Source organism: Candidozyma auris, chromosome 1, assembly GCF_003013715.1.
Source record: "Candidozyma auris chromosome 1, complete sequence".
Lineage (NCBI taxonomy): Eukaryota > Fungi > Ascomycota > Pichiomycetes > Serinales > Metschnikowiaceae > Candidozyma > Candidozyma auris.
In genome coordinates this window covers 2,115,115-2,136,680 of record NC_072812.1, presented here as the reverse complement: position 1 = coordinate 2,136,680, position 21,566 = coordinate 2,115,115, and the positions used below count along the sequence as shown (strand labels likewise).

The 21,566-nt window shown below is 45.2% G+C and overlaps 15 protein-coding genes across 15 annotated transcripts; 8 read left to right on the top strand and 7 right to left on the bottom strand. All coding sequences in view use genetic code 12, as the record gives it.

Annotated features, from left to right (window-relative positions):
• Positions 1–287: 287 nt before the first annotated feature.
• Positions 288–1,553, top strand: CMK1 (protein kinase; the record flags this gene model as incomplete). Its single annotated transcript, XM_029032367.1, has 1 exon — positions 288–1,553. The coding sequence occupies one exon, from the start codon at positions 288–290 to the stop codon at positions 1,551–1,553; it is 1,266 nt and encodes a 421-aa protein (XP_028892682.1).
• A 364-nt stretch (positions 1,554–1,917) lies between these two features.
• Positions 1,918–3,312, top strand: DIT1 (Dit1p; the record flags this gene model as incomplete). The annotated part of the gene is made up of 1 exon (XM_029032366.2): positions 1,918–3,312. The coding sequence occupies one exon, from the start codon at positions 1,918–1,920 to the stop codon at positions 3,310–3,312; it is 1,395 nt and encodes a 464-aa protein (XP_028892681.2).
• A 211-nt stretch (positions 3,313–3,523) lies between these two features.
• CJI96_0001009 (uncharacterized protein) lies at positions 3,524–3,949 on the top strand (the record flags this gene model as incomplete). Its single annotated transcript, XM_029032365.1, has 1 exon — positions 3,524–3,949. The coding sequence occupies one exon, from the start codon at positions 3,524–3,526 to the stop codon at positions 3,947–3,949; it is 426 nt and encodes a 141-aa protein (XP_028892680.1).
• Positions 3,950–4,023: 74 nt separating this feature from the next.
• On the bottom strand, positions 4,024–5,202 carry SPP1 (Spp1p; the record flags this gene model as incomplete). The annotated part of the gene is made up of 1 exon (XM_029032364.2): positions 4,024–5,202. One exon carries the CDS (start codon positions 5,200–5,202, stop codon positions 4,024–4,026), a length of 1,179 nt encoding a protein of 392 aa, XP_028892679.2.
• A 115-nt stretch (positions 5,203–5,317) lies between these two features.
• UME1 (Ume1p) lies at positions 5,318–6,679 on the bottom strand (the record flags this gene model as incomplete). Its single annotated transcript, XM_029032363.1, has 1 exon — positions 5,318–6,679. One exon carries the CDS (start codon positions 6,677–6,679, stop codon positions 5,318–5,320), a length of 1,362 nt encoding a protein of 453 aa, XP_028892678.1.
• A 375-nt stretch (positions 6,680–7,054) lies between these two features.
• Positions 7,055–7,504, bottom strand: CJI96_0001006 (uncharacterized protein; the record flags this gene model as incomplete). The annotated part of the gene is made up of 1 exon (XM_029032362.2): positions 7,055–7,504. One exon carries the CDS (start codon positions 7,502–7,504, stop codon positions 7,055–7,057), a length of 450 nt encoding a protein of 149 aa, XP_028892677.2.
• A 465-nt stretch (positions 7,505–7,969) lies between these two features.
• Positions 7,970–8,476, top strand: CJI96_0001005 (chaperone EMC4; the record flags this gene model as incomplete). Its single annotated transcript, XM_029032361.2, has 1 exon — positions 7,970–8,476. The coding sequence occupies one exon, from the start codon at positions 7,970–7,972 to the stop codon at positions 8,474–8,476; it is 507 nt and encodes a 168-aa protein (XP_028892676.2).
• A 48-nt stretch (positions 8,477–8,524) lies between these two features.
• Positions 8,525–9,415, bottom strand: CJI96_0001004 (putative tRNA acetyltransferase; the record flags this gene model as incomplete). Its single annotated transcript, XM_029032360.2, has 1 exon — positions 8,525–9,415. One exon carries the CDS (start codon positions 9,413–9,415, stop codon positions 8,525–8,527), a length of 891 nt encoding a protein of 296 aa, XP_028892675.2.
• A 135-nt stretch (positions 9,416–9,550) lies between these two features.
• Positions 9,551–11,101, top strand: CJI96_0001003 (F-box protein; the record flags this gene model as incomplete). Its single annotated transcript, XM_029032359.2, has 1 exon — positions 9,551–11,101. The coding sequence occupies one exon, from the start codon at positions 9,551–9,553 to the stop codon at positions 11,099–11,101; it is 1,551 nt and encodes a 516-aa protein (XP_028892674.2).
• A 440-nt stretch (positions 11,102–11,541) lies between these two features.
• CJI96_0001002 (Hsp70 family ATPase) lies at positions 11,542–13,518 on the top strand (the record flags this gene model as incomplete). Its single annotated transcript, XM_029032358.2, has 1 exon — positions 11,542–13,518. One exon carries the CDS (start codon positions 11,542–11,544, stop codon positions 13,516–13,518), a length of 1,977 nt encoding a protein of 658 aa, XP_028892673.1.
• Positions 13,519–13,564: 46 nt separating this feature from the next.
• Positions 13,565–14,458, bottom strand: PRE5 (proteasome core particle subunit alpha 6; the record flags this gene model as incomplete). The annotated part of the gene is made up of 1 exon (XM_029032357.1): positions 13,565–14,458. The coding sequence occupies one exon, from the start codon at positions 14,456–14,458 to the stop codon at positions 13,565–13,567; it is 894 nt and encodes a 297-aa protein (XP_028892672.1).
• A 1,934-nt stretch (positions 14,459–16,392) lies between these two features.
• ENO1 (phosphopyruvate hydratase) lies at positions 16,393–17,712 on the top strand (the record flags this gene model as incomplete). The annotated part of the gene is made up of 1 exon (XM_029032356.1): positions 16,393–17,712. One exon carries the CDS (start codon positions 16,393–16,395, stop codon positions 17,710–17,712), a length of 1,320 nt encoding a protein of 439 aa, XP_028892671.1.
• An 83-nt stretch (positions 17,713–17,795) lies between these two features.
• Positions 17,796–19,157, bottom strand: CJI96_0000999 (kynureninase; the record flags this gene model as incomplete). The annotated part of the gene is made up of 1 exon (XM_029032355.2): positions 17,796–19,157. One exon carries the CDS (start codon positions 19,155–19,157, stop codon positions 17,796–17,798), a length of 1,362 nt encoding a protein of 453 aa, XP_028892670.1.
• Positions 19,158–19,595: 438 nt separating this feature from the next.
• On the top strand, positions 19,596–20,169 carry APS3 (Aps3p; the record flags this gene model as incomplete). The annotated part of the gene is made up of 2 exons (XM_029032354.1): positions 19,596–19,617; positions 19,667–20,169. The coding sequence occupies 2 exons, from the start codon at positions 19,596–19,598 to the stop codon at positions 20,167–20,169; spliced, it is 525 nt and encodes a 174-aa protein (XP_028892669.1).
• Positions 20,170–20,364: 195 nt separating this feature from the next.
• CJI96_0000997 (uncharacterized protein) lies at positions 20,365–20,802 on the bottom strand (the record flags this gene model as incomplete). Its single annotated transcript, XM_029032353.2, has 1 exon — positions 20,365–20,802. The coding sequence occupies one exon, from the start codon at positions 20,800–20,802 to the stop codon at positions 20,365–20,367; it is 438 nt and encodes a 145-aa protein (XP_028892668.2).
• Between the last annotated feature and the right edge of the window lie 764 nt (positions 20,803–21,566).

Sequence of the window (21,566 nt, the reverse complement as noted above, 5' to 3'; positions counted from 1 at the left end):
ACAAAGTCGTCGCCGTCTCTGAGTTTCAATAAACGGCTGACTCGCCCCTTTTTCCCCCGCCGTGTCACCAGATTCTAAAAAGCAACTTTTGTTTCAGCGTGGGTCCATTTTTTTTTTTAAGACCTTGCTCGGATCATCTGTCCCCCACTGCTGCAGGCATGCATGCTTGTCACCCAACAGTGTGGGCTGCAACTGCAAGATTGCACTTGCTATAAGGGTACGGGATTTTCCAGGATAGAAATTATTTTTTTTTCTGCTCGACGACACTATCTTATTCTTGAATTCGCATGAGCCCTGAGCCAGACGTGTGGCCTCCCTTTCAGGCACCGAAGATCATCCGCTCGAGCTCCCAAGACGCCAACAAAGAATGCCCCTATGTGCTCTCGAAGAAGGTCTTGGGCACAGGGTCGTACTCCAAGGTCTATGAGTGCAGAAACACAAAAACGGGCGCCCATTACGCCGCTAAACAGTACGAGAAGAGGCTTATCTACGGGATGGAATCGCTGCTCCAGTCTGAATTTCAGATATTGAAGCAGGTGTCCTTTGGCCACAAGAACATCCTATCACTCATAGACTACTTTGAAACACAGAACCATCTCTACTTGGTGACGGATCTAGCCCTTGGCGGCGACCTTTTTGACAAGATATGCGAATCCAGGGAAGGCAAACTCTCTGTGCGGGACACGAGGGACGTCTTGTCAGCAGCGCTTCTGGGGTTAAGCTATCTACATTCCCACAAGATTGTCCACAGAGATATCAAGGCAGAAAACATTGTCTTCGCGTCGAGCTCTTCAAAGCCTCTGCTGTTGCTTCTTGCAGACTTCGGACTTGCCGTTTTGGTGAAGGACAATTATTACCAAGTGCACGAGCAGGGAGGAACATTGAGCTACATGGCGCCCGAGTGCTTCCTTCTGTGTGCTTGCAGCTTCCCTGTTGACATGTGGGCCGTTGGAGTTCTTACGTACTACATGCTTTGTGGATATATGCCCTTTGATTGTGATAGTGATGAGGAAACAAAAGATCTCATCAGTAAAGCCGATTTTATCTTTGAGCCAACTGAATATTGGGAAGGCGTTCCAGAATCTGCCAAGGACTTCATTGCAAACTGCTTCATTCTTGACCCCGAGAAACGAATTACGGCGTCCGAGGCGTTGAACCACCCGTTCGTCGTAAATGCTCCTCTTGCCAGGTCTTCCTCAAATAATATTTCAAAAATGCTTCAAGCAGCTGTATGGAAGCTACACAGCCTTCAAAATATGCAATCCCAAACGAGCTCAACGCAACTTACCCAGGGTCCCAGCAAGGTCTCATCGGTGCTGTCAAGGCTCTCATTGAACAATCTTCCTTCGTCCTCAATTGCATCACCCTCAATCGATCGTCTTCTTGGAGAAAGGTGTTATTCGCCACATATTGTATCTAGTTTCTGTACCCCTGTCGGCTCGAATCAAGTCTCACCAGTTAATTCTCTGACACATTTACGAACTCCTGAGTTGGAGAAGTCTCGCATGGCCTTTATTCCTTCGGGAAAGAATAAGGCTACTTTCATAATATAAGCATTATTATTATTATTATAATTTCTAACAAGCAAAGCATCGTATACCCTCATGCAGAAAGTGTTTCAAAGACAGAGTTGCAATCGCCGTGTTGAAACCCACAAGATCTACCATTTGAGGCAGTGTTCTCGGTATTTGATGTCAACATCTGTAAGTCGAGGTCCGAGTCCCCAAGAGCTCGATCCGAAAACATCAAAATTTGCATCCACGGCGTGGATACTAGCACCATCCGGCGGTATCAGTGAAAATTGGTTAGCTTTCAAACCCCTAAGCCAGTAAAGGGGCCTCTTTGGGAACACTTCTCCATTCGTATATAAAGCTATGTGAAATCTCTATCAAGTAACAAGACCCGCCGCAATCTATCATGACCATCACAGAGAAGACGACCTTCGAGCGTATTCATTTTCTCTATAGCAGAGACGATAATAGATTCTTGACCTTGCGTAAGCAAAAGTTCGCTAATACCTCTGAAAATGAGATTTGGGAAGCTTTGACGAGTAGCAAGGCTGTGGAAGAAGCTGACTTGACGGTCAGAGATTTAAGTGAATGCAAGGCATTTGAAAAGGTCACAGCTGACAGTGTCGTTGGTGTCATTACCGAAAAATTCAGCCCATCCAAGTTTGACTTGTGGTTCATCAAGACGGTCTTGAATAACAGCTATATTCGGCACAATTTGATCAAGTATAATGGAATGGGTGCGTATTATGCCGAGGTAATCACCGACTTGTTTGAAAAGTCACTCAGAAATATCTCGAAAGAAGATAGATGGGGCGAAGGCAAAGCATCTTTTCTTAAATGTGTTGAGTTTTTTACCTCCAGAAATTTGCCCATCGAGTCTGTGCTCCCAGCATTTCCATGCAAGTCACCTAACCCAGAAAAGGTAGCTTCCTGTTATCCAGACATGGCGGAGGAGCTCGCAATCAAAAGAATCATCAAGTTCGTTCAAGCCGTGCAAAAGGTCTATCCTCCTGGAATGAAGTTCTATCTTGTCAGTGATGGCCATGTTTTCAGTGACTGCATTCATGTTGATGACGACATGGTAGACCTTTATTTCAAGAAGCTCGAGGCCCTCTATCATCGTGTGAAGCCCAATGAATTTGACGGCATTATTTTTAGGGGTCTCAATGACTGCTTCCGATCTACTGAGAAGGAATTTATTGCAGACCTCTTGAGAGAAGTCGACGTTGACCATCACATCCCTACACAGTTAGACAAAGAAACTGAGTTCAACCGCAAAGTTTTGATGCTTGGATGCGACGACAATGCTGACCTTTTGAGGAAGCAGATCAAGACCCCAAACCACCCACGTCTCTATTTATACCGAGGATTCAGCAAGTTCATGTGCGAGGACCTTGCTAGAACCGAAATTGCCAAGGCTGTTCTGAAGAAGAAGTATAAAAAACTAATTCTGGCTATTGCGTTTGAAATGATCAGAAGAAATGATGCTTATTCCAACTTGGTAGAGCTCATTTTTCCTTTCCATTTGAGATTTTCCATTCATGCACATCATAATGCCGGGCCAAAATTTGGCATTCGTTTGTTAGATCCTGCGATTTGCACTGTTGCTGGACATGATCAGAACGAAGAAGATCGGTTGCTTCACATACCAACACCTTGGCATAACAGTATTTTTAAGATGGACAACTCTGAGAAGTTCATTGTGTCTCCCTCAAGATTAGCAGACGAGCTTGATGCAAACGAGAAGGTCGAAGGCGGCTGGAATGAGGAGCAAAGATTGTTTCTTTATCGCTATATTTGAATATGATAAATGTTTTCTCTAGTGTAAATGACAAATATGACAAATGTGGTAGTCTCCATTTGCAGTCGTTATGTGCATCCATGCACCATTATAGACAAGTGCAGTGCTGCTGCTCATATCAGATATGCACTTCGCATGGACATTATTTGCTGTTGCTCAAGCGATCTTCATATTTAACGCCTTCATTTGGGAAAATCAATCTTCAATTGCAATGTCGTGGGATCAAACTTCGTTTTCTCTTTCGCCACGCTCCAAGGGTTGTTACCTCATCACGGACGAGGTTGTTAGAAGTGTGCCACAAATAAAGAATTATAAAGTTGGTCTCTTGAACCTATTTCTCCAACACACATCTGCTGGTTTAACGCTTAACGAGAACTGCGATCCTGATGTCAGGGAGGATATGACCTCTTCTCTCGACAGAATTGCGCCAGAGGGCGACTACTACATTCATGCGGATGAGGGCCCCGACGATATGCCAGGACACGTTAAAAGTAGCACTGTTGGTGTCAGTCTCACCATTCCCATTCTGAACGGCAGACTAGCCACTGGCACTTGGCAAGGTATCTGGCTCTGTGAGTTCAGAAGATACAAACACAGCAGAAAAATTGTGGCTACTATCCAAGGCGAAAAAAAGTAACCTCGACGGGTCTCTCTGTAACGTACGAGAGGGGATTTGGGACCAAAACGTCTATAAGTAATCGGCAACATCAACTATGAGTCATCTTCGTAAACTTGCACGCTGTAATCTCTCACAGTCTCTTGCTTTTCATTTTCTAAAAGAACAAGCGAGTCCTGAAGTTCAATCAGCCTTTTCCAGAGCTCATCTGCGATGAGGTTCCACCAACCATTATGCTTGAGACACTTCCTTCTGTCTTGAAGGCAGACCGTACTTTCTTTGCTTTCTTTGCCATCCTGTTGCTCGCGGTATAGAGCGACAATGTGTTCAACGCAATTCGCAACGGTATTTGCGGAGTTTTCGAGAGCATTGGCATAGAATTCCTCTGGTTTGTCGTCGTAAAGAGAGCTATCAAAGCAGCAAAGGTCGAACTGAGCAGACTTGGATTTCTTTTTCTTCTTCTTTGAGGGCCCTTCCTCCTCATCCGCATCATTTTCTGATTTCGACTTCTCTTTCAACGCCTCATTCACTTTCTTTACAACCTCCTTACGAAGCCCAAGGTATTCCTCTTGCATATTGCAAACCTGTAAATCTTTCTCAATCTTTTTCATTTTGCTCTCGCTAGAGCTCAACTTCCTCTGAATGTTTTCGGGTAGCTTCTCAAAGTTCTGATTAGCGATCTCAGGGAGCTCGGGAAAAGTGGCCCCAAAGCTCACAAGATCATCTCGAGCTCTACACTTCGTCAATGCAAACTTCATCTCTTCCCTGCTTAACTTTTCCAGCTCCTCAAGAAACCTTTTCATATACTCAAGCCCACACTCTTCTGAGCAGTATTTTGATTTGAGCTCCGATCGTATGGGTTTCATACAACCAGGAAGACGACAGATCTTGTTATAGCGTGTGCGACCTTTACCCTGCCATTGACAAAACTTGCAGTAGAATTTATCTATTAGCAGTTGGTAGGCTTCATTCATCTTCATACAAGTGAAATGGAACCATTCCTCACACCCATCGCAGCCTATCATGAGCTCTCCGCCGTGATCAGGTCTTCGGCAGATGCAGAAGAGTTCCTCAGAGTTAAGGTTGTATTTGGGAGCGTTCTGGTATTTCTTGTACTGTTTGGCGATCTCCTCGGGGGTTTCTGAGTCATCGTGATCTTTGCCACTTCTCGGATCGAGTAATGCTGGCGACTTTGATTTCCGTTTTCTATCTAGATCAAAGTCTTGAAACGCCTGGCTCACAGGCGTTCCCGGTTTCACTGCTATATCGGTCATCTCAAGGTGCCGTAGTTGATAACATCTGTGGAGTGCAGAAAGTCTTTTTAGTACACGCGATACGGGACAGTCTCGACACTACTAACATTGTAATCTAGACATTATAATACATAATTTACGAAGATTTTTCTGCATCTGCTTCTTCCTTCTCACCTTCTTTGTTCCCGTCATTTTTTTCATCCACATCCATCTTGTCTTCTTCCTTCGAGGCGTTCTCCTTCTCCTCCTGTTTCTCTCCACCCTCATTCTCTTCCTCGTCCTCTGCCGCTTCCAGCTCGGCTTCCTCTTCCTCCACTATCGTCTTAGGCTTGAACACTTCGAGCAAGGTGTCGTCGCCAACAGAAGCGAAAAGATCTGGGATTTTTGGGTGCACAGCGACCTCGTTGATCCTGTTTGTGTGGCCACCGTGAACAAACTTGAGACATGGATCCTCAGTAAATTTTGTCTTGCGCCTTGAATCGGTCTCTGACGTGGGATATGTGTATTCCGTGCCCAAATTGTTCAAGTCCCAAGTCAATACTCTTTTGTCAAGAGCCCACGAGTACAAGTGGGAAGGGCTGAAACCAGGGTCCCATTTGAGTCCCACCACGGAATCATTGTGACCAAAAAGTAATCTTACTGGTTCTTTTGTGTTTCTCAAGTCCCACAAATTGACCACATTGTCTTTACCGCCCGTTGCTATGAGCAGCGCTATTTCAGGGTGAGCTGCTACAGCATTCTGGGCGTGGCTGTTTTCAATAGCAATAGCCGGGAGGTTTGATGGAGAACGAATGTCATGAACGTGTGTGGTGAAATCATCAGCCACAGAAGCGAACAAATGTTGAGAAGGTTTGCTGTAGCTAATATCGTTGATAACAGCAGAGTGAGAGTTGAACTGTTTTATGGGCTCACCAGGGTTGGAAACGTCCCAAAGGACAATTTTAGCATCGTTGGCGCCTGATAAGAACTCTTTTTGGGAAACCCATTCCAAAGAGTATCCCTCACTGGAGTGGAATTTGTAGTCAATCAGGTTGGATTCCTCAATATCGAACAAGTGAATGACACCAGTGTTGTCAAAAGTTGCAATTTTTCTGCCATCAGGAGACACTTTCACCTTGTTCACTTCGCCTGGGTGGTTCCAGCTCTTTGTGATTTTGAATGTACTCACGTTATTGTCTGGTAGCAGAATAGCGTCTTTGGAGAAATCGGGCGCCAATGTAGCGGGCAAGTCCAACGATGCTAAACGCACAAAATCTGCCTCTTTTGTATATGAGTTGGTGCCCAATACAAGCTGGACGGAAATGGTATTTTTGTCGTCGCTATACGTGTAATTTGGAAGGAAATCCACTGATAACAGCGAGTGTTCTAATGCCTGAGTGTGGATAGTGTCGTAGAGAAGGGGCACAGTTTTTTTCCAAATTTTGAACTCTTCGTTTATCACCTGCTCTCGAAGCTGGTGCTCGCCGAGGATTTGCCTCTGTGCTGCAATCGTTTCCATATTTTTAGTAGCTTCTGCAAGTGACAGAAGAGTGTTCTGCCTGAACTGGTCTTTGATAGTGAGGAAGACACCCGTGCACCAAGCAGGACCAACTACCCAGGCAGATAAGATTTGAGCTAATCTACCATCTTACTAAGTATCGCTCTATAGATGTATTATTCATGCTAGTAATGGTCCTTTCAAAGTCACAGTTAGATGTGCATTGAAAACATGCAATTGCACTCTCTTCTAAAGGTCATACAGCACAAGGACCCACAAGGAACGCACATAGCTCTTCTTGACACTCAAATTAGGGTCAATTCCTAGGAATAGCTTACTGGAGCATGTGGTGTCTGCTGCTTTAGTCAAAGAGCGTCATCTTTGCGATTGACTAGCTCATATCACGCCGCCACCGAGATCGTCGTTGTCCTCCTCCTGGTCAAAAGCCTTACTAAAAGTGTAAACCGTACCAAAAATTAGTCCACCGCCAATGATAGTCAACACCAGTGCTGCTTTCGTCAAGATCAAGGAGTGGTGTAAGAGAATAGGTAACGAGAACCCTGTAAGCACCAAGAACCCAGTGAGAAACTTCCCAGCCTCCTGAATCGCCAGCGTTTGTGAAGTTGTCTGCGGGTCAAAATTGAAGTCGTAGTCGCTGTTATCAAAAGCAGCTCTTGTGATGATCGCTGGCAAATATGCCACGGCAAAGATTAGGCTGTCGATGATGGGAAACCAGTTCCCGTAGATGGCCGCCAAAATCACAAGAAGAAACCCCATTGAGAGGACGACGGAGAGGCCAACGATCTTGTTTAATGGGTTACTTCGAAATTCTGTTGTCAGATTCATAGCGACGAGTGGAAGAGTGCTGGTTTCAGCCCAGGGTAGGGCGAACGTTGTATGAGGGTGAGTCCGGTCACGTGTGAGGCACACTGGTGAACACCAGAAATGTTCAAGTATTTAATGTTGAGTAAACCTTAGAAAAAAAAAAAAAAATCTCAACAGTGGTACATCTTGAAAATCATCCTATGAATTTCTTGTAGATTATTCGAAGGTCGGTACTTACTGGATGCGAAAACTACCAAGTAGGCAAGCCTTAAAACCACAAAAATCTCAGTCAGTTTTTGGAAACCTTTGATGGCTTCCTTTTTTCATACAATGTATTGTCTCATATGGATGAAACAACGCCGTCTCTTCTCTTCTGAATTTTCTGTGCGGTTTTGTTATTGGTACTTTTCAACTTCCCTACCTCTGCCTGTCTGTTGATAGCGCACTGAGAAAACGTAACCTAGCTCTCCTTTGCAATACCAGAGCATGTCATACGCTGAACTACTTCAACCTCAAGTCAAGCCTCGTGAATCAGCAACTATAGCGTCGCCACCTGGGTTTGGCTTGCAGATATCCTCCAAAGTTAAAAATGCTCCTCCTGTGAAGAAACCTACCCAAGAGGAACTTGATCAATTGAAACTCAAGAAAGCATGGGAAGTTGCAACTGAGCCGGCAAAATCGGTGCCAATGAACTGTATAATGAGCTACATGACAGGTAACTCTTTACAGATGATTCCTATAATGATGACAGTTATGCTTCTTATAAATCCATTGAAGGCGATTTTGTTTGAGATGAACAAGGCTTTTGCATCGTTGGAAACCAAAAACTCTACCTCCTTGCTTCTTCCGAAGCTTGTCTACGTCTTCTTTCAACTAGCAAATGCTGGAATAGGTTTGTTTAAAATATGGAAGATGGGGCTCATTCCGAATGGCGAGGCCGACTGGCTAGCTTGGAAACAGGCAACGCAGGTGATTGAACGCTTGAGAATGTGATTAGGCTGTACAGCTTAGAAATGAAACTTATTTCGATCTGTGAGGTGTTTACTTTCGGACTGTGTCCTTGGCGTCCTCATCACTAAGAGTAGCCTTCTTTTCATCTGACTCTCCGTTACTGTTCTCTGACTTCGTTGGGTTAACTCTGGATGCCTCGTTCTCCTTCATATTCTTCTCGAAAATTTGCTGCAAATTGAACTTCTCCAAGGGGAGGTATTCACTAACAACACTCATGCCCACGTTATTTTTGAAGCATTCGACCAAAATGAGCTTGTCGTAATTCTTAAGGTCGACTTTGTGGCCATATTCGTGGCCCACGCACGTCGCAATTGTCTTGATGATATCGTCCTTCTCAAGAGTATTAAAATTTCGCCTGGTAACTTGGATTGCAAATTTAAGTGCCTTCTGACCCTCTTTTTGATGAAAGTGAGGTTCAAGCACCATGTGTGCGAGCTTCTTGAGCTCATCAATGGAAGCAGATACAGAGTAGGTTATAGGCGTGAGCTTTTGGGTGAATCTTGTCTGTTTCTCTCTCAGTTGCAGTGCTTCTTTGCATATTCTTCGTATGAACTCAGCTGGCTCCACGGGCTTTCTAATCTTGATAAATACCAAGCATTCGCACCCTAAATCTATTGGCAGAAAGAGTGTAGTCTTTGCAGACTTTTCCTTCTTCAAAGATGCCAACTCCTGCTTGATCTGATCCTCCACTGAAAACTCTTTTTCATCCTGTTCCGTTTCATCTCCAACGCTCTTCTCCCAATCAGGATACCACTCCTCACATTTGGTGGAGAGTAGGTTCATCAACTCTTTGCGGCATCCGGCCTCTCTTCCACGATTACACGTGGCATAAACACCCGATGTATTAGGATCTATGAATCCACTCTGCTTGTACTTTTTGTTTTTATTGCCTCCCTGAGATTCTGCACCTCTTTTCCCCATTTTGCTGTGTGGTCCTTGCAATCTCTTCGGACCTCAGTAGGAGGTACTAGGCAGTCTCTTTGTTGATGTTTCACGTGACTGCAATCAACTTGGGGAAAGTTGCAGCGATTCCGTCAAGAAGCTAATACCACGGGCATGACGGGATCAGACCAAAGTTTGTCGTTTACCGAGCTCCCAACAGAGATATACATATGCATATTGAAATACCTACATTTTGAGGATTGGGTGGCCTTGACGATGGTCAACCGAAAACTCAGGCTGATTCTCGATACGCCACTCTTCTTAAACATGATATATGAGATGACGTTTGGAAAGGCAATGGACGATTTCTGTCTCAGATCGACTCCCGTATCCAAAAGTGTACCACATAAAGTGTTTCGCTTTTTGGCAATGCTAAACGAGAATAATGCTTCCGTGCGTCCTTCACTACGACTACTTAAACAGCCTGAGGCAATTCTACCCATTGCCTCCATGATGGAGAGCAATGAGGAACGATTACTCCAGCTTATAAAATCATTACTGGAAGAAAAATGTCTTGATTTGACAACATATGCCTTTTTGAGGAAGATCTTTCAGTTGCAGAACTATGAAATTGCCAATAGATATTTTGAAAAGCAAGATTATGGAGAGCACAGCGAAGAAAATTTCTTCCAGATCACCCGATACTCTTCGGATTTTTTACATCACGCCAAGTATAGAGACCGTATTCACACAAAAATCCATAAAGCCTTGGATAACATACAAGGACTCCAGAGAAAGAAAGGAACCTTGAAATTTCAGAATAAGGCGGTGTACAGTCAGTTCTTGAAAACATTCATGACAACCGTACTTCATCAGCTTCCTAGTGGGCCAATGGAGCAAAGATGGGTGACAATTCTTGCGCTTTACGCTGGGAAACTAACGAGTGACCAAAAGGGCTTGAGGCAACTTTTTGTGATCCATCTTCTCAAAAGATTTGTCGAGGAACGATTGTTCAACAGGTACGACATTGTCATTGGCGATCAGCCTATTGATGTGCTGCCTGAAATTAAGAACAAAATACTTCTATTAGGAGAGGATGCCATTTTGTACAACGATAGCAAAATCAAGCAGATGAGCACGCGTACCTTGAGAAAATGGGGACTTCTTCGCCACGATGCCTACCCTGAGAATCTCTTTGATTTCGAATTTCTCTACAACGACATCAGGCTCCAGGATCTCACGCCAGAGAAGAATTGGGCTCTCACTGTGCCTAGCTCGTACACCTTCGAACACGTCAAAGAAATCTGCGTATACTCAAGGATCAATACTGAACAGTATGCCAAATCTATAAACTTAAAGCCAGACTTAAATGCGTGCCTCAATGACGGTAAATTTCTTTTCAGACGAGGAGACTTAGTCATGAGTCATTTCCACGGCATAGTGGGTGTTGTCGCAGAGGATACGCCACTAGAGAGCGAAATGATGAATATCAATGGCATCAACTCTGGAATCACGGATCTGTTCCGGCGCGGTGATTTTAAGAAAATCGAACCCACAGACGTTTCTGTTTCCAGAGAAGGACTCCAAGATTTCGTGTACTGGCTTACACGAAATGACTCCTTTATTCACCTTATTGGTACTAAGTACACGCACTTGGTGCTAGAGAATGACGGATTTAGGCTAATTGCATCTCAACATACGACACCTTTTCGCATTGAGTGGTGAAGACTCCAACGCAGGTGATGCAAGTGCGAACATTTTTGCACCCATTTACACCATACATCATTCTAGAACACGTCACCTTAGAAAGACATTTAACGAACTGACAATGAGAAAGTACATTTTGATCGACTCAAATAGAACTATAAGCCAATCAACGGCGATTTTACGCAGTCGCTTGTCTCAAAACTCGCAACACAAGACAAATGGGACACCTTGACGGTCACCTACAGCTCACAAATCATTACGACGAGGTAAACAGACCATCAAAGAACAGCCCTTGAGACTTCAAGACTAATATATTCAATTCTTTATCATGAACTACAAATGACCCTCGTAATCTGTCCACGTGACCCCAGTTGCTCTAAGGTGCGCAACTGCTACTTATATATATAGGCATACATGAGTCTCACTAAGAAGCCTCTGGAATCCCTTCCACACAGATTATGTTATTCCATTCCACAAAACTAAACCGGCTACTACCCAGAAGACTCAAAGAATCAGCTAGCTCATTCCTTCACCAAAAGCGACTCGCGCACAACGTGATCGGCATAGATCTTGGAACTACCAATTCAGCAGTGGCTTTGGTACAAGGAAATGAGCCTAGAATACTTGAGAATGAAGAAGGTGGACGAACGACACCATCTATTGTGGCATTCAAAGATAAGGAGACCTTGGTTGGACTTCCAGCTAAAAGACAAGCTTTGGTGAATCCACGTAACACCTTTTTCGCAACGAAAAGACTCATCGGGCGAAAGTTCGAGGATGACGAGGTTCAGAGAGATATAAAGAATACGCTGTATAAAATAGCAAGGTATGAAAATGGAGACGCTTGGCTAGAGACGAGCGATGGGCGTCAATTCTCGCCATCACAGATCGGATCAATCATCTTACAAAAGATGAAGCACATTGCAGAGTCTCACTTGTCTGACGAAGTAAAGCACGCTGTCGTCACAGTTCCTGCGTACTTTAATGATGCTCAAAGGCTGGCTACTAAAAGTGCCGGTCAATTGGCTGGTCTCGAAGTTCTAAGAGTTATTAATGAGCCTACGGCTGCGGCATTGGCATACGGCATCGATCAAAAGAAGTCCGATGGCGTAGTAGCCGTCTTCGACTTTGGAGGTGGTACTTTCGACGTATCAATACTCGACATCGACGATAAAGTTTTCGAAGTGAGAGCCACCAACGGGAACACTCACTTGGGTGGAGAAGATGTGGATCTCTTGCTTTTGAATAGGATTATACAACAGTTCAAAGATGAGCATGGCATTGATCTTCTGGGTGACAGAATGGCTGTCCAAAGAATTCGTGAAGCTGCTGAAAAATGCAAGATCGAATTGTCTCATGTGAAAGAGGCAGAGATTAATATTCCCTTTATAACAAAGGACAAACACATTAAACTCAAACTCACTGAGGACGAACTTGATGAGTTGAGTCTTCCTATCATCAACAAAACCATAGATCCCGTGAAGAGATGTCTCCGTGACGCTGACTTGACAGCTAAAGACATTGACGAAATCATCATGGTCGGTGGAATGACTAGAATGCCTAAAATCAGAAAAGTCGTCGAGGAGTTGTTCGGTAAGAAGCCAAATGTTTCCGTCAATCCTGATGAGGCGGTTGCGCTTGGGGCTGCAATTCAAGGCGCTGTTCTCTCAGGACAAATCAAGAACGTGGTTCTTCTCGATGTGACCCCATTGACATTAGGAATTGAAACATACGGAGGGTTATTTAGTCCTCTTATTCCAAGAAACTCGGCTGTGCCATTGAAAAAGGAACAGTTTTTCTCAACTGCCGTTGACGGCCAGACTGGTGTCGAAATCAAAGTTTACCAGGGCGAAAGACCCTTGGTAAAGGATAACAAGCTTATTGGTAACTTCAAGCTCTCTAATATCCCACCTGGACCGAAAGGCACTCCACAGATTGCAGTCTCTTTTGACATCGATGCCGATGGTATCATAAATGTCTCCGCTGCTGATAAGACGCCTTACCCCGAGGACTCACCCTACCATGGAAAGCCAAATGAGGTTAGCATTCAGGTGGTTGGACAAACTGGAATGTCAGAGGAAGACATCAAGCAAATCTTGGAACAAAGTGCTCAGAATGCCAAGAAAGACGCCGAATATAAGCAACATGTGGAAAATGCAACACGGGTTGACATCCTTTGCACTGATGCTGAGAACGTAATAGTGCAATTCGGAAATCTCATGGACGAGGAAGACAAGCAACATATCAATTCCATCCTCTCGTCCTTGAGGACCAAGGTTCAAGACGTTAGAGAAAGAGGCGTTTTACATGATGTGGCCCAGATGACTGAGGAAGTCAATCAATTGCAAACGGTGACCATGGCGGCTGTTAAAAAGGTTGCTGCAAGACAGCAGCAGCTCCAAAAGGACAATTCTGGCTCTAAAGGGGACAATTGAGTGACTGTTCTTTATGATTTGTATATTACTTGTAAATATGATGCACTTAATCGGTATCCATTCTATCTTCGTCAGCAGCACCAGATGCATTTGTATTGGTGCTGTCTCCAGCCGCACCTTCTTGAGCAGCATCTGTCGGGTTTGCTTCGTTGGACTCATCAGCGTCACCACCTGCGTTGTCACCATTTTCATCGTCGTCGTCGTTATTTCTTGTGTTTGATGTGGAATCAAGCTTACTTAACCATTGCTGTACGTCTTCGTCATCATATACTGTGAAAGATTGATCCTTGCCAACTACACTGACAGAGGTATTCCGGATGGTCAATTCCATATCTTGGGACAATGTATCTCTCAAGGCATTCAAACCATGTACAATGAGGTCCTCGATATGTTCGCATGAGCGTATTGTCTCCAAATTGCGTTCCAAATATGTTCTGGCGGCCTGGGAACGGGCACCTATTGCGGTGCCGTAGTATTCCAAAACGGATCCCGAGGGCTGGAATTCGTATAGATGAGCGCCGGTCTCGTCCCAGCCAGCCACAAGCAACCCAACACCGTACGGTCTCGAGCCATACAGTTGAGTGTTTTCCTGGGCTTTATCGGCGATCAGCAAGACGGCCTTGGATGTGGGCAATGGTCTGTTGAACACAAGTTTGGAGTTCATTGCAAGTTTTCTCAAGTAGTTCGACAACACACGAGCATCTGGCGCCAATCCGGCCAAAGCAATGCCCATGTGATCGTCCACTTTGATGATTTTCTTCTGGTAACTGCCCAATTCCTCAACGTTTCTCTTCAAGGCCACTAGCACAACGTGGTTGGACGAGGCAATCCCCACGGCAGCACTGCCCTGCTTGATAGCCTCCAAAGCATACTCCACCTGGAAGAGACGTCCAGTGGGGGAGTAGGTGACGGAGTCGTTGTCGTAGTTGTTTCTGAACATCTGGTGGTGGATAGAGGTTAATGCTTCGTATTGCCACTGGTAACTCTTTTCGCGAGGAGAGTATCGAGAGATGCAGGTTGGAGGTGATGTACATGGACACTCGTGGAAAGGTCCAAGAGAAAGATCTTAAAGGTTGCTTTGCGTAGATGAATAACACTCTAGGCGGCTAATTTTCTTTCTCTTCTTGAATAGTTTTGTGATGGGACTTGTGTTTGTATAGTGTGCTATGGCAAAGTGAAGGATGTGAAGGCGCGAGAGGTTTGGTGAGATAGTAGTGCTTGGCTCGAGGCAGCTCTCTTGAGCTCATTTTCAGTTATGTAACTATTCATGGCTGAGGTTTGCATTGTATGGTACGACTTGTACTATCGCAGATTTTAGGATTCCATTTAATTTTGACTTTTGCGGTCTTCGGTACATTTTACAGAATGTTGGAAACTGCTGCGAATCATGTAAACATCGTGAGCAAAAAAGCGAGAGTACGATTGGCGTGATATTGTAAAGCATAGGAAGTTATGGTAAAGTCTTAAAACTATAAGAGTGAAAAGGGCCTGGGACTGCTAACGCAAGAACCAACACTGGTTAGTCTTGCTTGATGGCTGCAAAAATGTCGTCGCATGGTCCCCACCTCCAAGGAGAACCATCACAGGCAACTCCTGCCACAGGGCATCTACACCCAATAGTATTAATCTACTTGTGGGATCTCAATAGACTCAAATGTGCCCGTTAAATATTAGTACAGTCTGAACTCACTGTTGTTACTCGACCCTTGCTGAGGAAATCACGACATTGTCGCGCCCTGCTGTGAGCGAATCTCAAACTAACAGTTCCATATTTCAAGAGACTACATGGGATTCTTGTGGAGTTAAGCAAAGCAATAACCTCTCGTTTCAATAAATTTGCAATAATGAAAGATTAGTCTATCTGGCCGACCGAAACCTCTTTGTAGTTCAACTTATGCTCACTGCTCTTCCCTCCAATACCATCTGTTCTACCATCTGCTCTGCCCTAATTAAACTCACTCACCTGTCGAACAGCACCTGTCAAAACAGGTGACTCCACTAATAATACAAATCCACGTCAAATGACGTGCACGAGGGAGTATGTCATATTCTATGGCCGTTAGTCTCCCGGTCAAATTGACCAATCACAAGACTTACCTGAAGACCTGACTCAACGCAATCGCCAGTCCCGGGTTTCCTGGCTCACGGGCCCCTCCACTACGCTGATATTTTGTCAATTAACCAGGAGTCTACCCTAGTGCGCATTGTCGAAGGGAGTGGAAAGCCAGGGAAAAAAAACGTATAGTGCGGTCCCCGTCGACCCGAGACGACAAGGCACCCAGGTGAGTCAGGCTCAAATGCATGAAAAATTATGAAAAGTGGAAAATCGATGGCCCTCAGGTGAAGGTTATCAAAACCTCATCAGCTCGTCGCTCAATTGCTAAAAATCAACTGAAACAGCGTCCCAGTGGTGTCACCCCACGGTTGTTTCAGGGCTGCGGTGGATCACATGGCGACTCCCTTTGGCCCGTAGGGTGCGATCCGTCAGTGCCCGGGGCCCTCTGCCAGGATTCTACGCGCATTGCAACTCCGAGGCCGATACCCTTTGACCAGTGGTCAATTCGTCACAATTGGCAACATTTTCATGATTTGGCAGCTTCACGTTGAACAATTGAACCAGCAGAATCCAGCAAACGAGTTTCCGTTGTGAATGACCCTTTGTGTGTGCAAATAATCATGGTGGCTCCCTAATGGCATACCCTCAGTCACCTGGAGGAATTGCTCGCTCGAGTCTCCTGAGGTGTCCTCCTGCCTGTGGAAAAAGCGGCCAGGTGTGGTCCACCGTTGGAACAGCTTGCTGTATAAATACCACAGGTGCGCACGCCCCAGGGGCCTTTTTTTTTTTCTCCTCCCTATCCAAACTTAATTTTCATCATGGCCGTCACTAAAATTCATGCTCGTTCCGTCTACGACTCCAGAGGTAACCCTACCGTCGAGGTTGACTTGATCACCGACAAGGGTCTTTTCAGAGCCATTGTGCCCTCGGGCGCCTCCACCGGTGTCCACGAGGCCTTGGAGTTGAGAGACGGCGACAAGTCCAAGTGGTTGGGCAAGGGTGTCACCAAGGCCGTAGCCAACGTCAACGACGTGATTGCTCCAGCCTTTATCAAGGAGAACTTGGACATCACCAACCAGGCCAAGGTTGACGAGTTCTTGAACTCTTTGGACGGCACTCCTAACAAGTCCAAGTTGGGTGCCAACGCCATCTTGGGTGTCTCTTTGGCTGCTGCCAAGGCTGCTGCCGCTGAGAAAGGTGTCTCTTTGTACAAGCACTTGGCTGACGTTGCTGGCACCAAGCAGGACAAGTACGTGTTGCCAGTTCCTTTCCAGAACGTGTTGAACGGTGGTTCTCACGCTGGTGGTGCTTTGGCCTTCCAGGAGTTCATGATCGTCCCATCTGGCGCTCCTTCCTTCTCAGAGGCCATGAGATACGGCTCTGAGGTGTACCACAACTTGAAGTCTTTGACTAAGAAGAAGTACGGTTTGTCTGCCGGTAACGTCGGTGACGAGGGTGGTGTTGCCCCTGACATCCACTCTGCCGAGGAGGCCTTGGACCTCATTGTTGCCGCCATCGAAAAGGCTGGTTACACTGGTAAGGTCAACATCGCCTTGGACGTTGCCTCCTCTGAGTTCTTCAAGGACGGCAAGTACGACTTGGACTTCAAGAACCCAGACTCCGACAAGTCCAAGTGGTTGTCTGGTGAGCAATTGGCTGACTTGTACGTCTCTTTGATCGACAAGTACCCAATTGTTTCCATTGAGGACCCATTCGCCGAGGACGACTGGGAGTCCTGGTCCAAGTTCTACCCAAGAGTGGTTGACAAGATCCAGATTGTCGGTGATGACTTGACCGTCACCAACCCAATCAGAATCAAGACTGCCATTGAGAAGAAGGCTGCCAACGCCTTGTTGTTGAAGGTCAACCAGATTGGTTCTTTGACCGAATCTATTCAGGCCGCCAAGGACTCTTACGCTGCCGACTGGGGTGTTATGGTTTCCCACAGATCTGGTGAGTCTGAGGACACCACCATTGCTGACTTGGTTGTCGGTTTGAGATCTGGCCAGATTAAGACTGGTGCTCCTGCCAGATCCGAGAGATTGGCCAAGCTTAACCAGATCTTGAGAATCGAGGAGGAGTTGGGTGACAAGGCTATCTACGCCGGTGAACACTTCAAGGCTGCTCAAAACTTGTAAGTTTGCGCTTCAAACCACTTTGGTATATAATCTAGACGAAATATCATACTAAGAACGTTACAATGCAGTAGATATGTACAAGACTAGCTTCTCGAAAGCTCATCTAAAGCCTCAACTATTCTCTTTACCACGACTCTCACATCCTCAAGAGTATTGTACAATGGTGTGGGTGCAATACGAATAACATCGGGTCTCCTCTCGTCGCAAATGATTGCATGCTTGTGTAAGTACTCGTTTACCTGTTCCATAACATTCTTGCTTCTGTCGTCATCATGCGGTTGGAATAACACTGAAAGTTGACATCCTCTCTCACTTTCTTCACATGGAGTCAAGATCTTGAATCCCAACAGTGCATTGTCCAGCGGATCTTCGATGTAGTATTTGCTGCCCTTCAAAAGCGTTAGCAAGCAGCCAGTCAAAGAAACACTAGTTTTTCTAAGATTGTCCAACCCTCCCGCTAGTTCAAAAACATCAAGAGAGCTCTTCAATGCAACACAGTCAATCACCAGCGGATTAGATTGACGATAGGAGAGGGCAGAGTTGATTGGGTCAAAGACTTCAAGCATCTTAAATCTTTCAGCAGCATTATTCCCCCACCATCCAGCGAGTCTTGGAGGATAATTCACTTTTGAGTTGTTCTTTGTGTGGCGCTCGTGTACGAATATCCCTGCAATGCCTCCGGGGCCCGAATTGAGATATTTATAGGAGCACCATACGGCAAAATCCACATTCCATTCATGAAGTTTTAGGGGCACATTACCCACGGCATGAGCCAAGTCCCAGCCGACTACAATTCCCTTCTTTTGAGCAGCAGCTGTGATTTCAGGTATCTTGAAGAACTGGCCAGTGTAGTATTGAACACCAGGAAAACAAATAACGGCTATTTCGTCGCCTTCCTTCTCTATCACTTCTATTATTTCCTCCGTCTCTAAATAATGCTTCCCAGGAGCGACCGCAAGTTGAATCAAATGACTTTCGTCATAGCCATGCAACTTGACCATATTGAGAAAAGCGTAGTAGTCTGAGGGAAATGCGTGTCTCTCGAACATGATCTTTGTTCTCTTACCACTTGGCTTGTAAAAAGATGTGAGCAACGCGTTCAAGTTGGAGGTCAAGGTACCCATGGCTGCTACTTCCTTTTCTGTTGCCCCCACAAGTTTTGCCAATGGCTGCACTAGCGGAAGGTCAATGTCGACCCACGAAGTTTTCCCAGCTCTTTCCCCAGGATGATTGAAATGCGATTCTACACCTCTTGCTCCCCAGGCATCTAGCTCATCGGCCAAAGCTTGTCTGGTAGCCTTTGGCATGAGGCCCAAAGAGTTACCAGCAAGGTAAACGGAGGAGGACTCATCATGGAAGCCAGCAGGTGGATCGAGTCCTAAACTTTTGAAAGTGGGGACCTGAAATAAAGGTTTGAAAGTCGGTAACTGCTCTGAGGAGGCCATGGGATGGGACAAGATGGGAATAAGCTCTGGTGGAAATTTAGAGTGTTCCAGGAGTCTATGCAGGCCAATGACCTAAGACGCTTAAATCAGAAGTCAATAAGTTGGCAAGAGATCGAGAGGCCCTTTTATGAAGTTTCCCGTGAGTTGAGCTTATGCACTTAAACCTTGTCGATTGGTTTTTTGCGGAATCTTCTTCCCTGGTGATGAAAGAATATCACTTGCGGTGTGTTGTCGATTTCAAGAACGATAGGGAAAACTAGAACAACTCACCAGAGCTCACTACAAGGAAGTATTCATAGCAAGGATCAAATTTATTCGTAATAGTTCGCCATTGAGTGCAAATGCTTGTAAAATCTATTCTTACGTGTATTGTACACCCGTACCTCACTATTAAAACATGGAGAAACAGAACGAGTCACTTCATTTAGTCGAACGATAATGATTCATTCAGTTCTCATATGTATGTAAACAATCTTTTATCTCAATTTTTTGCTTCATACTAACATAAGTCAACGCAGATGGCGTTCCCCGTCTCATAAAATTCTACACAGCGGTGGATGTACAGACTCAAAGAACTTTACTCAGACAAGTACATCTGCTCATACACAAAAGAACTCCACAAGAATGCTCATTCATCACACCTCCTAAATTGCTTGAGGACTTGGACGATATCAAAGTTATCTACAGACACTATGCCACATTATACTTCGTGTTTATAGTGGACGACCAAGAGTCAGAGCTAGGCATACTCGATTTGATCCAGGTGTTTGTGGAGTGTTTAGATAAGTGCTTCCCCAATGTTTGCGAGCTAGACTTGGTTTTTGGCTGGCAGGTTCTTCAGACTGTTCTTGAAGAGATTGTTCAGGGCGGAATGGTCATAGACACCAATATTCTGCGAATTGTTGCCGCTGTGGATGACGCCAATAGCCAAAGGGTGACTGGAGTAAACGGTGGAAGCTCCACTCTGCGCTGGCTCTCACTCGAGAATGGCTTTGGCTGGAGGCGGCCCTGAGGATACCGGTGATGTAGTTGTCGTTCTTCATTTCGAAAAAACTTCACCAATTGTCTTCCGGAAAAGGTCATCGATAATGGCGGTCTCTACGTGTTTCGTGAGTAAGCTACGTGAATCATGATTTTGTTGCTATATACACCGTGATGCGATACCCTTTACAGTTGCACCTAAAAAGTTGATACGGAGAAAGCATCCTCACCAGAACTTCCACCAGCTCTTCTTGGAAGACTTTAGAAGTGTTTCTGTCTCTTCGAGCTCAGCATTTGCCTTTTCAATCTCAGCTTTTCTTTTATTGTCTTCCTCGTTCTTGAAGAACAGGGTCTTGTCCACCAAATGGGGGTCAACTCCACGGCCATCTTTTTCAAAAGGAGATTTTATTGGTCCAGCTTTCCAAATAGGGTCACTCGATTTGTATGTCTCTTTTACAATTTTCATCAACTCCTGCTGTTCTTGCTGTCGCAACTTCTTGTTGCGTTCATAATCGGCCCTGATTTCCGGCGAGAATCTGGAAATGAGCTCCTCATCCGTTGGCACTGTGTACTTGAATAGAAGGACACCGGTGCCTATGATGCATGCTCCGGTGACATACACACGGGCCCAAGCTCTCCATGCTGGTCTCCGAGCTGCTGACATGATAGGGCTAGTTGGTAAGCTATATAAAGAGCACTGTGATTGACTGATGAGGCTCTGCTTGTGTACAGGATCTTAAAGATGAATTCTACTTGCCATATATTTCGCAGTTCAAGTGCAGTCACATAGTTGAGCAGGTGGAACGGAAATTCTGATGCGAGTTTTACCTGAGCTAATCTAATTTTCGTGCCGCAGAGTCACCCCACTGACCAAAACGGTGAAATTCAACGTCAAAGTTAAATTATCATAATAGTATTGGGTGTCCTCAGAGAGTGAAAATATTCTTTCACACGCAGTGATCGAATTGAGTTCGGCGCAACCTTCACATTTTGTGTGCTTTGGAACCCTTGCTATCCGTGATAGCTAAGTCGGTTGAGGAGCTTTTGCAACCGATTTACATGCAGGTGTAGGTTACAAAAGAGGCATTGCCAACGGTGTTTAAGGGTGACTGAGTTGAATAAGTAAGAAGGAGAATCTTGATTGCCATACAATTTTGCACTGGAATTGGCCTCTTTCCTTTCAGAAGGGGCTCTTTTGGCTATTAAAGGCAGCGCACGAACACGCCTTGCTGTTTTGCTTTTAGATAATCGCGTTGTGGACCAAACATTTTTTTTTTCTTTTACGCTTGTGTGCACGTGCAAGGAAAATTGGCTTATTTTCAACTACTCTAAGTATACGAGCTATACGAGCCAAAAACACTTGGTCCTGTTCCCCTAATTTGCACAGCCCAGCAAACCACAGTGGCAAATATCACCACCACCTGACCA